At 47.0% G+C, this 13,070-nt stretch overlaps 1 protein-coding gene across 2 annotated transcripts in view; it reads left to right on the forward strand.

Moving 5' to 3' along the window:
* Positions 1-13,070, forward strand: part of Arfgef3 (ARFGEF family member 3) — a 161,229-nt gene that overhangs the window by 110,998 nt on the left and 37,161 nt on the right. For both annotated transcript variants that reach the window (XM_006986096.4, XM_042262236.2), the window contains exons 13-19: positions 1,104-1,270; positions 1,963-2,128; positions 6,073-6,180; positions 6,519-6,734; positions 6,905-7,015; positions 9,451-9,601; positions 11,657-11,974. In XM_006986096.4, coding sequence (XP_006986158.1) covers positions 1,104-1,270; positions 1,963-2,128; positions 6,073-6,180; positions 6,519-6,734; positions 6,905-7,015; positions 9,451-9,601; positions 11,657-11,974 — 1,237 coding nt within the window. The remainder of the gene's footprint in view (positions 1-1,103; positions 1,271-1,962; positions 2,129-6,072; positions 6,181-6,518; positions 6,735-6,904; positions 7,016-9,450; positions 9,602-11,656; positions 11,975-13,070) is intronic.

Here is a 13,070-nt window from a genome sequence, read left to right on the forward strand (position 1 = left end):
GGCTCCATACATGTATGTTTTTGTGTTAAGTGCTGCCTTGGGCACCTTAGATGAATGACTACAGTTGGTTCTCATAATAGCCATGTGAATTCCCGTTCATCCATCACATGACTTATAAGAACCTGCTCTGTGACCGGCACTATTGTAGGCGAAAGATTCCCTAATGAACAGAACTAATAGCCACACCTTCTCTCAGATCTTGCACTAGAGTGCTGAGAGAAGACAGTAAATAAACGTGTAGCTTGGCACAGTGGCCGTTGCCTGTGATCTCAGTGCCTGGGAGGCTGAGGCAGGAGGATTAAATATGACACCAGCCTGAGCAGCATAATGAGACCTGTTTCCAAAGTCTATAGAGATTGCTTCTCTAAAGCATCGATCTGGCATGTGTGAGACCCTAGCTTCAGTCCCTAGCACGCCACCTACATGTACACACACACACACACACACACACACACACACACACACACACACACACACAGACATACACCCTACCCCTACCCCTATGTAAACTATCTATTAATATAATGCTAAGCAGAATAAATGGCATTAAAACAGTACGAAGTACGAGAGAGAAAGCAGTTACTGTGCCTTGGAAGGAAGCCATGGACTCGAAAGGTCTCTGAGAAGCTGAATTGAGACCTGAAAGAATCAAAAGAGGAACTCATCAGAGGTCTGGGAGACCATCCTAAGGAGGGGCAAAGATGGCACACGGGCCTGGAGGCAGGTGTAGGTGAGAGGGGGAAGAAATAGCAAGCAGATTGAGAGCTGAGGATGGGGGGAGATGCGGTTGGCTGGTATTATGTTGTCATGGAAAGCAGCTAGAAAGTTTGAGACATAAAAAAGTGATAGAGGGTCCAAAGGGCTTTACCCAAGCCGTTGGTGCTGATTGACAGCTCAAGATCCAGTTGTAAGCAGATTGACTCCAGAATACATTCCCTGCCTCACACACTGTAGTGTGCTTCTGGTCTGTGAGCATCCTGGCTGGTATTGAACACTATCGAACAGTGTTCTGCACAATGGAGTTTCTGTTGCTGGAATCATCAGACTCTTCAGGTCCTGGCACACTGGAGCAGCCTCACGGGTGTCTCCATTTCTTCCTGTAGGCATGATGCACTCTCCTGGCTTTGATGGAGGCAGCAGCCTGAGCTTCCAGATGCTGATGAATGCAGACAGCTTGTACACTGCGGCACACTATGCCCTCCTGCTCAACCTCAAGCTCTCCCACGGCGACTATTACCGGAAGCGGCCAACCCTGGCACCGGGCATGATGGTGAGCATAAGCTCTGGCATGGGCTTCCCCCAGGATGAGCTGCCGCTGTGCAGCGGAGTGTCAGGTCTGGAGGGAGAAACAGGCCAGTGTGTTCTGTGCCCCGTTGCTCTGCAATACCCATGCCTGTGCAGGTCTGAAGGGTGGAGAGGATAGCTGTGAAATTTGCCCAGTGGTCACTCATGGCCTTAATATGAGGATGGGGTTGACTATCCTTTGGTCGGCTCCCTTGGCTGAAGAAGCCACTCCCTTCATGTCAGTTTATGAGTCTAAATCATGGATCAGTAGAATGAAATCACTCATCACTTCTTTCTTGAATAATGTGTTACCTCCCAAGGTTAACTGATGACTGTATGAGAGTGTAGGTCAAGTCTCAGTTGGGTACATACCCTCCTTCCAGAGCTTATTCTATCCCTGCTGCTGTTGGGACAGCAAGAAGAAGAAACTGTGGAAAATGGCCATGCAGGCGATAACAAGAATGTAAAATGCAGCATCCTGGTCCCTCTGCAAGCTGTCGGTCAGATGATGTCACAAATAAGACAACTGTGTGAAGCGGGGGCTTCTGCACCCCAGCTTTTCTCCCTGTCACTCCTACCCGCAATGAAAAGCTCTGGTTTGGTGAGAGTGGGGGCAGTTTGGGAACCTGTTCATTCATGGGGCTGTGTATTTGGTCTCCTTCCCTGGCCTCTCTGCAGAAAGAGTTCATGAAACAGGTGCAGACCAGCGGCGTGCTGATGGTCTTCTCCCAGGCCTGGATTGAGGAGCTGTACCACCAGGTGCTCGACAGAAACATGCTGGGTGAAGCTGGCTACTGGGGCAGCCCTGAGGACAACAGCCTTCCCCTCATCACCATGCTCACTGGTCAGTGGCTCGTGCCAAGGTCATGGGGTGCTCAGGAGTGGGGAAGCTGATGTTCTGGGGCCTTTTAGAAATGTCGTGATGCATGAACAGGCTTTGGGGGACAGTTGCAGGATAGCGCCATGAAAGCGCCTCACAAGCATTTGCTCTCCTTCTGTCGTGGGCACAGAACACCCTCAGCTGTGGAAGTCATGCTGTGGGCCCATTGATGGACTTGTGTTTTCTGGACACGGGCCCAGAGTTATTCCTGGAAGCTCTCACGTGCTAATTGAGACCCCACATCATTCAGTCCTCCTGGGATCTGGCCACTTGGAATACGAAGCAATTGATTTTATACTTGGCCTCATTCCCATTTCCTGTCAGCCTTCCTTTCCCGGCTGTCCCAGAATATAAATGAATGGCAAACATTGGCTTTCCCAGCATCCTTGTCTCCCATGTCAAAAACCTTAATATCCTCTTTAACTACTAGAAATTTCAAGTGAACATGTTGAGAATGGTATGTTTAGTATCTAGGGGTGGGGTGATTTGGGGCAAGAGCAGATATTTATAGTTTTTTCATGGCTTACCAACCATGTTCAAAGCCTTGATATGTTCATCAGAAGCCCTGATACGTTAATCCTTCAAGCCTTTTTGTTTTTTAACTGGTTCTGTGTCCCCAGATTGACTTCTAACCTGAATTGTCCTCTCATGGGACATAGAAGGACATGGTCCTCCACAAGATGTCTTTGTGTCGTGTCTTCTGTCTCTCAAAGCTGTTTACTATAGAGGGTCAGAGCTGGATAAAGCTGGATAGTGTAGCTTGGAGGTTGGGTCTATTGATTAGAAGTACGCCATGGTGTCCATGGATGACACTAAGGCCTTTATAAAGGTGACAAAGTAGACAGCTGGCAGGTGAAAAACAACAATGAGGAATTTGGAGGGGATGTGCTATTTAGTTAGGGACCAGGTAGAGTGGTAGCAATGAGGGCCCTCCCTGGACAGCAGAGTCTGGCACTTTCTTGAATCTGGGATCTTTCTTCTAGAATCAAGATGGAACTGATAAAACCAAATCTAGATCCCACCTCTTGAGGATTGGCATCATGAGACAAGTGACCACCTTGTACTTTATTAATCACGGTTCTATTTGTACCACTTAAAAAATAATCAATCATGGGATCTGGAGAGAAGGCTCAACCATCTCAAGGACCCATGTTTGATCCCTAGCACCTACATAAGCATCTATAACTCTGGCACTGGGGAGGTAGATACAGCGGATCCCTGGCATTTGCTGGCAGCCAGTCTAGCTGAATAGGAGAGCTCTAGTTTCAGTGGGAGATTGTCTCAAAAAATAAAATAAAGAGGAACCGAGGAAGACAGCTGACATCAATTTCTCACCTCTACACATATGTGCATACACACACATAGGCACACATGAACATATACACAGACAAACACACACTAAACAATCATTCCTATTTGTAAGAGACATTCATTTAATTTACTATAAGCAATGCTTGGTTTCCATCTGTTTCCACAAACTCCCTTCATTAGGGTAGAGAGTGTTGCCTGGAGTGTGTAAGCACCTTAGAATTCAGCTGAGAATCTTAAATACCAGGTTTCTGCCAAATGCAATCTCTATGAATCTCTTACCCAAAGTTTAATAAAAAAGAGTCATTCAATAGATGTGAAAGGAATAACAGAGTATCCACAGTAGCTAATTACTGCTAATCAGCTGTAATGTAAGAATAAGCTCAATCGCTCTGTCCATAGGAAAGTTATTTAGTTCTAGGATAATGATAGCAATATGTAGTCTCTTCAAAACAATTCAACAAAAATAAGGTCCTGTGAGGGCTGGAGCAATAGCTCAGCAGTTAAGAGCACTTATTGCTCTTACCAAGGATCCAGGTTCTGTTCCCAGAACCCACATGGCAACTCACAACCATCTTTTCAGTTGCAGGGGATCCAATGCCTTTTTGTGACCTCCAGGGGACCCAGGCATGGCACGCACTTGGTCCATATCTATATATGCAGGCTAAACACTGATAATAAATGAAAATAACCAATAGTCCATGAAACTTTATAGCAAATTTCAGGTGTGAACCAACAGGTGAGGGTGTGGGAACTTTCTGGTCCTCCCATTGTATACCAGGAAAGACATGACCAACAGTCTCACCATCAGCCATCCCTGGTAACAAGCCAAACCATTCATAGAAATGGAAAACTTTATACTTAAATAAATTTCAAGTTGCTGAGTTCATTCATCGTGTACCCAGTACATGGGAGCTATTATAACCTGTATAAAATGATCATTTATGGTAAATGTCATTAGGCCATTGATTGAAAGCCAAATTGATTCCAGAAAACTGGCCTATTTCTATAGTAGCAGCCATATAAATTTCTACCTTTCATGACTGTCTTAGGCTTTTCTATTGCTGTAAAGAGTCACCATGATCAGAGCAACTCTTATAAAGAAAAACATTTAATTGGGGCTGGCTTATAGTTTCAGAGGTTTAGTCCATTATCATCATGGTGAGAAGCATGGCAGCATGCAGGCAGACATGGTGCTGGAGAAGGACCTAAGAATTCTACATCTTGATCCACAGGCAACAGGAAGCAAATTGTCCCACACTGGGCATAGCATGAGTATATAAGACCTCAAAGCCCATTGCCACAGGGACACACTTCCTCCAGCAAGGCCACACCTCCTAATAGTGTCACTCCCCGTGGGGGCCATTTTCGTTTGAAAAAATCACAATGACCTTCTGATGTGTTGCCTAGAAGGCTTCGTGACATTTTGTAAGAATCCCATATAAAATGAAACTTTTTAAAACTATGCATTGACATCATTTCTTACTCATGTAAAGGTGAAGTTCCAAATTGAAAAGAAATTTATCCAATTTCTCCTTTCCCATACACTCCACTGTGTTTCATTTGACTGTATCAATTGTATCAAAATTCATGTGTGGTATCCAATGACCAGCTCCTTTTATAGTGAGGGAATTGGCTCAGTACCTATCTCAGGCCTAAAAGGCCTCTTCATTCAGAGATAAGCAGAAACCCAGATTTTCAACTCCAGACCAGTCCCTTCCTGCCAGAATATGAAGGAGTTTGTGGAACTATTTTTGTAGGTGGGAATTTATTCTTGCAAAAATTTGAAGGAGATAGTTTTAGAGCCCATGTTGAACTGGGGAATGGTGTTGTAGAGAGGCCTAGTGTGCAATCAGAAAACACAAATACTGAATCCAATTCTGTCCTTTGCTAGCCTCATTGACTTTGGAAATCTACCTACTTTACAGTTGGCTCTTAGTCCAAATACCCAGAAATGATACCTTCTCCTGCTCCCAATTCTTAAGTTCCTTACCTGTAAAATGGAAAAACGAACGGCCCTCACTTCCGGGTTTGAGTGGTTGGACACAATCTGATGAAAAATATATTAACTGAAACAGTTTGAAAATTGTAAAGTATTATCATCAGTATATTTCAAATTAGAATGGAAAGTACCTGACCAAAGAGGCTGATTCTACTTAGTTCTAGTGAAACAGCTCTGGAAGAGAAAGACTGACCTGGCATGATTGTATATTCTTTGTAGTCTAGCACTTGCGAAGCTGTACTCTATGCATAGGATTATTGATAAAGCCATGATTTTGAGTAAGACGACAATCCAAAGATGAAAAACAGTGAATACTTTATGACAATGGCAGAGGCAGAGTTTGGCCTTTTTTTCCCCCCACCCCAAACATAAAGCATACAACAGCATGCAAAAGAATGCTTTGACAATGAAAGAAAACAGACTGAGGAAATAAAGCAACATTTATAATGTTCTCAGAAAAGTGGTTCTACAACTCATATAACAGATCCAATGGATTTTTTTCTTACAAAGATAGGAATAGTATGGTGGCCATTGGTTGTTTTTGATTGGCCTGCTCAAAGGGGAGACTTGGGGATGACTTTCCCCTTTGAATTGGCAGATATTGATGGCTTGGAGAGCAGTGCCATCGGTGGCCAGCTGATGGCATCCGCTTCCATGGAGTCGCCTTTCACCCAGAGCAGGAGGATTGATGACTCCACGGTGGCAGGTAAGACCGTCGTCAACCTTGCGTTTAACATAAACACACATGACACGTGTTACCAGAAATCAAACTGTTACATGGCGGCTTAAGTAATTGATGACTTTGTCTTGCGGGGGAAGGTGGCTAATGAAAATTGCCCAGCTGAGGTAGTGACGTGTCTCATTCATTGACCACTGTGTGAAACCTGAGCCAACACACTCGAATACATTATATTTCCTGTTGTAGAATTACATGCAAGTCCAAAATGCCCATCTGAGGCCTGGAGCACCCCAGACCCTTTGTCATTCTTTTCGTCTCTAGAAAGTGACCTGGGTCATCCCCCACCCCACCCCCTCCTCTTACAGGTGTGGCCTTTGCGCGTTATATCTTGGTTGGCTGCTGGAAGAACCTGATTGATACGCTGTCAACCCCCTTGACGGGTCGAATGGCAGGAAGCTCCAAGGGGCTGGCCTTCATCCTAGGAGCTGAGGGCATCAAAGAGCAGAACCAGAAGGAACGGGATGCCATCTGCATGAGCCTCGACGGGCTTCGGAAAGCCGCACGGCTGAGCTGTGCACTAGGTACCTGTGTGTGTGGGTGGTGGTGGTGGGGGGGGTGGGATCCCTGAGCCTTGGCCTGAGGGAAGGTCCCTGCAGAATGCACCGGGAAAGTCATCATGTAGGAAGGGTTCTTCCGGTACGTATCTGCAGAACACACTCAGTTAAGGGGTAGCTGTTTGTCTCTTCTGAAGGGGTCGCTGCTAATTGCGCTTCAGCTCTTGCCCAGATGGCAGCCGCCTCCTGTGTCCAGGAAGAGAAAGAAGAGAGGGAAGCCCAGGAGCCCGGTGATGCCATAGCACAAGGTAACAACAGCCTCAGGCAGGATCTTCCCGGTGCCTTCGTTGCCCTGCGCACACATCCACCTAGACCACTGGAGACCAGTCCCCATTCTATGTGTGATGCCCAGGAGGTGATCGTCACTCGTCAGGAGCCCCACTGGGCCACAGGCTTGAGTCTGTGTAGGGTGAGGGAACCTCCCTAGTGCCGACAGTGTCTCTTTCTCAACAAGAAAGTCATACTGGCTGCTAGTGACAGAGAAAGTACACTTGGCTGCTAGCAAGAGTGCCAGGGGCCCACCTGGCTGAGCTGCCTCCTGGGTCATCACCAGGCTCCTAGTGCACACGGGAGACCCCTCAGCTTACAGTAGGGATGGCAGATTGGCCATTGCTCTGAGGGTGAAAATCAAACAGAATCCATAAAAGGGGGTCCAGAGACACTTCACGCGGGAAAACCTGAGCTTTGCGGACACAGGGAAGGGCCAGTGAAGCTGATGAGCTTCCAGACACAAGGAAAAGAAAATGTCTTTCCTAATGGCTGTGGAAGATACAAGGCAGGCAGCAGGCTGAAGGAAAAAACACAAGCATGATCTAAATGATGCTGATGCCATCCATGGATACGTAAAAGAGCTAGTCACAGAAGTGATTTTTTTTAGCAGAAACAAGCCATTTAGGTCACTGTTCCACAAACGTGAGTAATGTTTAGAAACCTGTTAACAAGCAAAGCAGTTCCTGTAGCTCTGAGGAAAGGGGGAAGAAGGAATCAAAGTTTGCTGAAGTATTGTGTATCTGTCAATCACACAACGATCTTCACATTCAGCCACTGTGATAGTGTACATCTCTGTGCCAGAACTCAAGCGTCTGAGGCGAGAGGATCACAAATTTGAGGCCAGTTTTAGCTACATGGCAAGAACTTATTTCAAAAATATAAATCCCGGGGTCTGGAGAGATGGCTCAGCCGTTAAAAGTGCCGATCACAAGGACAAGAATTCTCAGATCCGAGCACCCCCATTACCAGCCAGGCATAATACAAAGAACTTCAACTTTAGTTCTCAGGGATCCAACACCCTAACTCAGGCCTCTGCACGTGCACAGGTATGCATGCCTGTGTGTGCGTACACTCAGAGACACACATACATACATAAAATTAATCTTTAAATAATTCTTGAGGCTGGAGAGATGAGTCAGCTGTTTAAGGGCACTGGCTGCTTTTCCAGAGGACCGAGGTTATGTTTTCGGCACCCACATGGTGGCTCACACCCACCTGTATGGTTCTGGCATCCCCTTTCAACCTCTGAGGGAGCCAGATACATACCTACAGGCAAAACACCCATACACATAAAATCAGTCTTTGTAAATGTTTAATTCTTACATATACAATTCCTAAAGCACAACATATTTACAAAGCTAAAAATGTTCTTATGATAAGAAAATATGAGGGGCTGGAGAGATGGCTCGGAGGATAAGAGCACTGACTGCTCTTCCAGAGGTCCTGAGTTCAATTCCCAGCAGCCACATGGTGGCTCACAATCATCTGTAATGAGATCTGGTGCCCTCTTCTGGCCTGCAGTCATACATGCTGTATACATAATAAATAAATCTTAAAAAAAAAAAAAAGAAAGAAAATATGAAATAAAATCGGTTTCATGTTAATGAGGCCAATAGTGTTTTCCTCAAAATAACCTCCTCCTTGTAACATGAAAATGGCCCTTGAAGATAGTTTTCTCTGCTCTTTAGTTCTGGACTATCACTTGGTTTATCCCACCAGATCTGGTGACTGGACAGCTTTCTTTAAGGATGGCACTACCACTTGGCCTTCTCATTTAGCATAACTGGCATGCTAAGCCAATGTTTACATCCTTCCTCAGTTATGGCCACTCCGTTATATTTCACGGAAGCATTATTTATAACTCACGGATACAAGTGTGAGCTCGGGGTGAAATGACATCATGATTTTCACTTGAAAAGAAGTCCTGCTTGTGCTCCAGATGCACAGACACGGCTTTTGAGATGATCATCGTAAGAAAGGCATAAAGAATACTAAACACGCTCAGAGAGACTTGCGGACGGCCGAGAATTCCTGGATATTATGAATTCGAGCGCACCCGGGAGGACGAGGGTCTAGCCACAGATATATAGCTGGAGTTGGCACATGAAACCCTCCCACACTGCTGTGTCTCCCCCAGGCCCGTGGGTGTGCTGGGAGGAACGGGGCCTCGCTCAGGATCCCTCTGACGTTAGAGCCACAGAGCAGGGGTCGCCTGTGAATGGGGACTTGTCCACCCAGTAGTTTGCATGTGAACCATGGGCACCTGCTGAATGGCAGCGCTCACAGCCAGCGAAGTGCCTTGCTCCCCTTTGCCCTTGCATGATGACACACCCTTTCATTCCCATCCTGCCCTCCCCCCTGTCCATCTCCCTCGCTCGGCTGCTATTTTCATAAATGTCTCTCTGGCACACAGTGAAGCTGAAGGTGGAGCAGAAACTGGAACAGATGGGGAAGGTGCAGGGGGTGTGGCTGCACACGGCCCACGTCTTGTGCATGGACGCCATCCTCAGCGTAGGCCTGGAGATGGGAAGCCACAACCCGGACTGCTGGCCACACGTGTTCAGGTGCATGATGGGAGTCCCCACCCTTGACGGCACAGACCCTGCCTTGGGAAGCCTGGGGTGGTAGAGAGGGTGTGGACTCCAGGGTCTGCCAGCCTCTCAGTAGAATATGGGCATCCACCGTTCAGACACACTCCAAGTGGGCCACAGGAGGACAGGAGATAAGGACCCGCTGGATGTATGTAAATTTGGAGAACAGGATGGCAGAACTGGATTCAGGGAATTGTGATTTTTCTGTTGGCACTGCTGTGGGAGGCAGATGTATTATTATATTACACCAAGGAAGAAAAAGCTGGGTTCTTAAGTGATGGATGAAAGACAGCCATGCAGTTTAAATGACTGAGTCTAAAATGTGCTCAGGTGCCAATAATCCAACTATTGTGTGTTCATGAATGTCCTCCTATGTGAAAGAAAAAAAAACCTTGGATAACACATATCGTTCTATACAATACCTCATTAAAGACATCTAGTTTAACTAGACATGAAGAAATAAGAACAAAATAGCACATCTCTGCGAAAGACCACTAAAAAGATTGACTCTAAGTCTTGTGGCTCTGAAGTGAAGAGTCTCCCAGTGAGCACCTATAAAATAAAAAGCAAGATGACAACTCCAGACTCCACCTTATAAGTCCAAGATAAGAAGCATGTCTCCCCAGACATCGGCACTAGGGCAAAGGGAAGGCACAGAAGCCCTGCTCAGCTGTGCTCAGCTGGGCCTTCACCAGGCATCACCTGAGGCATCACACCAAAGTGCCTTGTGAGCAGATTGGCCATGGGAGGAGGGCGGTTGGAGGCCAGCAAGATCTGAGTTCAGTCTCTTGTCACCAAAGCTAATGAAGCCACAAGCGCTGGCTGAGTTCCTAAGAGAAGCACGTGCAGATTATTCAAGGGTTGTAAAACCAACCAACTTGAGGAGAGCGTGGACAAGGACCAGGATGAAGCAGCCTGGAGCACATAGGGGTCTGATAGAGAAGTGGGTGCCCAGATAGTCTGCATTGGCCTTACAAGGGGTCAGAGGGGGGAGACTCAGGTGATGCTCAAGCAATGTACATGAGTTCAACAAATCCCAGATCACAGAACACCAGAGTGGTTTACCCAGAATGCCCCTGGACAACAACTAGATTCTCTGGGATGAAGGATGTCTTGGAAAGCATCCCAAATTCAGTTAGTCACAGGCACGGTGGGGCTGGCAGCTGCACGTGTCTATTCCATTGCTGCCATGCCCAGGGATGCCCCCTCAGCCTCAATCCGCACTTGGACGTGAGATATATGGCATTATCAGCTTCAGACACGTCATAGCTGGGTAGAGCTCTGCTGTGTTGAGAGAGCCTGTCCTTCACGGGCATGCTGGGTCTGGGGTCCCATCATAAGGAAGTGCTTCTCGGCTCCTAGTCAGAACATAGTACAGAGAGAAAGAGGGGATTCCTCAGGGGAACTTCTCAAATAAGCAGTCTAGGAAAACAGTAAGCTAGACAACACAGAAGCCGTGAACAGGGTTCCGTTGCCTATCTTTTCCCCAGAAGAGTGATGGGTGAGAGAATCTGAGGAATCCCTCACCCATGCCAAGATTGGTCCAACTCAAAACAAATTTTGTGTCTCTAAGTAGCAACATACATGTGAAGTGAGTCCACTAGAGTCTGTCAAAGGGTATCAATGATTTATTAAGATATAAAATGGGGAGAAATACATTCTTGGATACAGAACAAAGTGAACAGCCGTCATCATCCTCCAATCTGCCTGGGGGTGAATGGAATCAGCTAACTGCTCTCCAAATACTCCAGGAGAGCGAGAGCCCACGACCCCTCCTCAGTTTTAAGCACTCATGTACCCAGAAAAACCATACCTCTATCGGGACGGATACCGCCAGGTCATTGGCCGGGTGAATTCTCACAACACATACATAATAAAGAAACGGCAGTGCCAAATATGGTAAGAGAAACAGAGAAAAACGGGTTCGTTCCAGGGTTAGCTGGATTTCCTTTTCTCTCACCGTGGGATGGATAGAGCAGGCAGTGCTGGGGTACAGCGCTCACTTCCTGTTTGTCTGGCTCTTTCTAGGGTATGTGAGTATGTGGGCACATTGGAGCACACCCACTTCAGCGACGGTACCTCCCAGCCCCCTCTGACCATCCGTCAGCCACAGAAGACATCCGGGAGCTCCGGCCTCCTTGGGGACCTTGAGTGTGAGGACTCATCTCAGGAGCAGACCCTGGAGCAGGGCCCCTCCCTGAGCGCAGCCCCTGTGGTCCAGCCACGCTCCATCCAGGAGCTGGTTCGGGAATGTAGCCGGGGCCGGACCTCAGACTTCCGGGGAGGCAGTCTGAGTGGGAACAGTGCCGCCAAGGTGGTACTCTGCCTTTCCACCCAGGCCGACAGGTATGCAAGGCCAGCTTACCACACAAGGATGCTTAGCTGGGGATTGCCTATTGGCTATGCTGATAGTCATTTGGTCTCAAAATCAGCTGGGAACAACTTGTTGTATTAGCCAGAATCTGAAAAATGCTTTCCTTTGAGTGCGTGCGTGCGTGCGTGCGTGCGTGCGTGTACACGTGTATACGTGTGTACATGTATACATGTGTACATATGTACATATCTATGCACCGTCCACCTTTTTTCTCATTTATTTATTTGCTATGTATTTTGGAGGTAGGGTTTCTTATGGCCTCTGGAGCTTATCAAGTAGGCTAGGAGGTTGACCAGCAGGCCCTAGTTGTGTCTGCCTCCTCCACTCTGGGATTGCTTACAAGTGTGAGCCGCTCCACTCGGCTCTTATGTGGGTTCTAGGGGTTGAACTTGGGTCCTCAGGCTTGCAAAGGCAGCCATTTTGATCAACTGAGCTCTCTCCCAGCCCTCCTTCTGTCTTTGGAAAGCATCATCCTCCCTCCTACCACACACCATCCTTTCAATGAACCGTCCTCAATGCCTGAATTCTGGGTCTGAGGTGGACTGTCTGCAATTAAGTCTCTGGTTGTATTATCATGTCTGGCAACTCCCTGGACCCTGACTTCCTCACTGGTTAAAAAAAAAAAAAGTCCTTTTGAAAAGTGATTCTCATGGGGTAGTTACAGTTACAAGGTTGAATTAAATAATACATTGTACAGCACCTAGAACATGGCTTGGAAAACAGTAAAGATTCAGTGGTGATTTTGGTGATTCTTGATACAAAATCCCATACCATGGGTGGTGGAGATGGCTCCGTGGACAAAGGGTTTATTGCACAAGGGTGAGAACCAGAGTTCAGATCCCCAGGACTCTCATAAAAAGCCAGGTAGGCCTGGTAGCACCCTGGAATCCTAACACTTGGGAGGTAAGGACAGGATCCCTAGGTCAAGTTAGTGACCTAGGCTGGCAGAAATCGGCAAGCCCTGGGTTCAGTAAGAGAACCTGCAGCAACAGATGTAGGGCATGGGAAAGATGAAGGAAGATGCTCATTGTCAACTTCAGGTTTGCACACACGTGTGCACACATGGAC

Source organism: Peromyscus maniculatus, chromosome 16, assembly GCF_049852395.1.
Source record: "Peromyscus maniculatus bairdii isolate BWxNUB_F1_BW_parent chromosome 16, HU_Pman_BW_mat_3.1, whole genome shotgun sequence".
Lineage (NCBI taxonomy): Eukaryota > Metazoa > Chordata > Mammalia > Rodentia > Cricetidae > Peromyscus > Peromyscus maniculatus.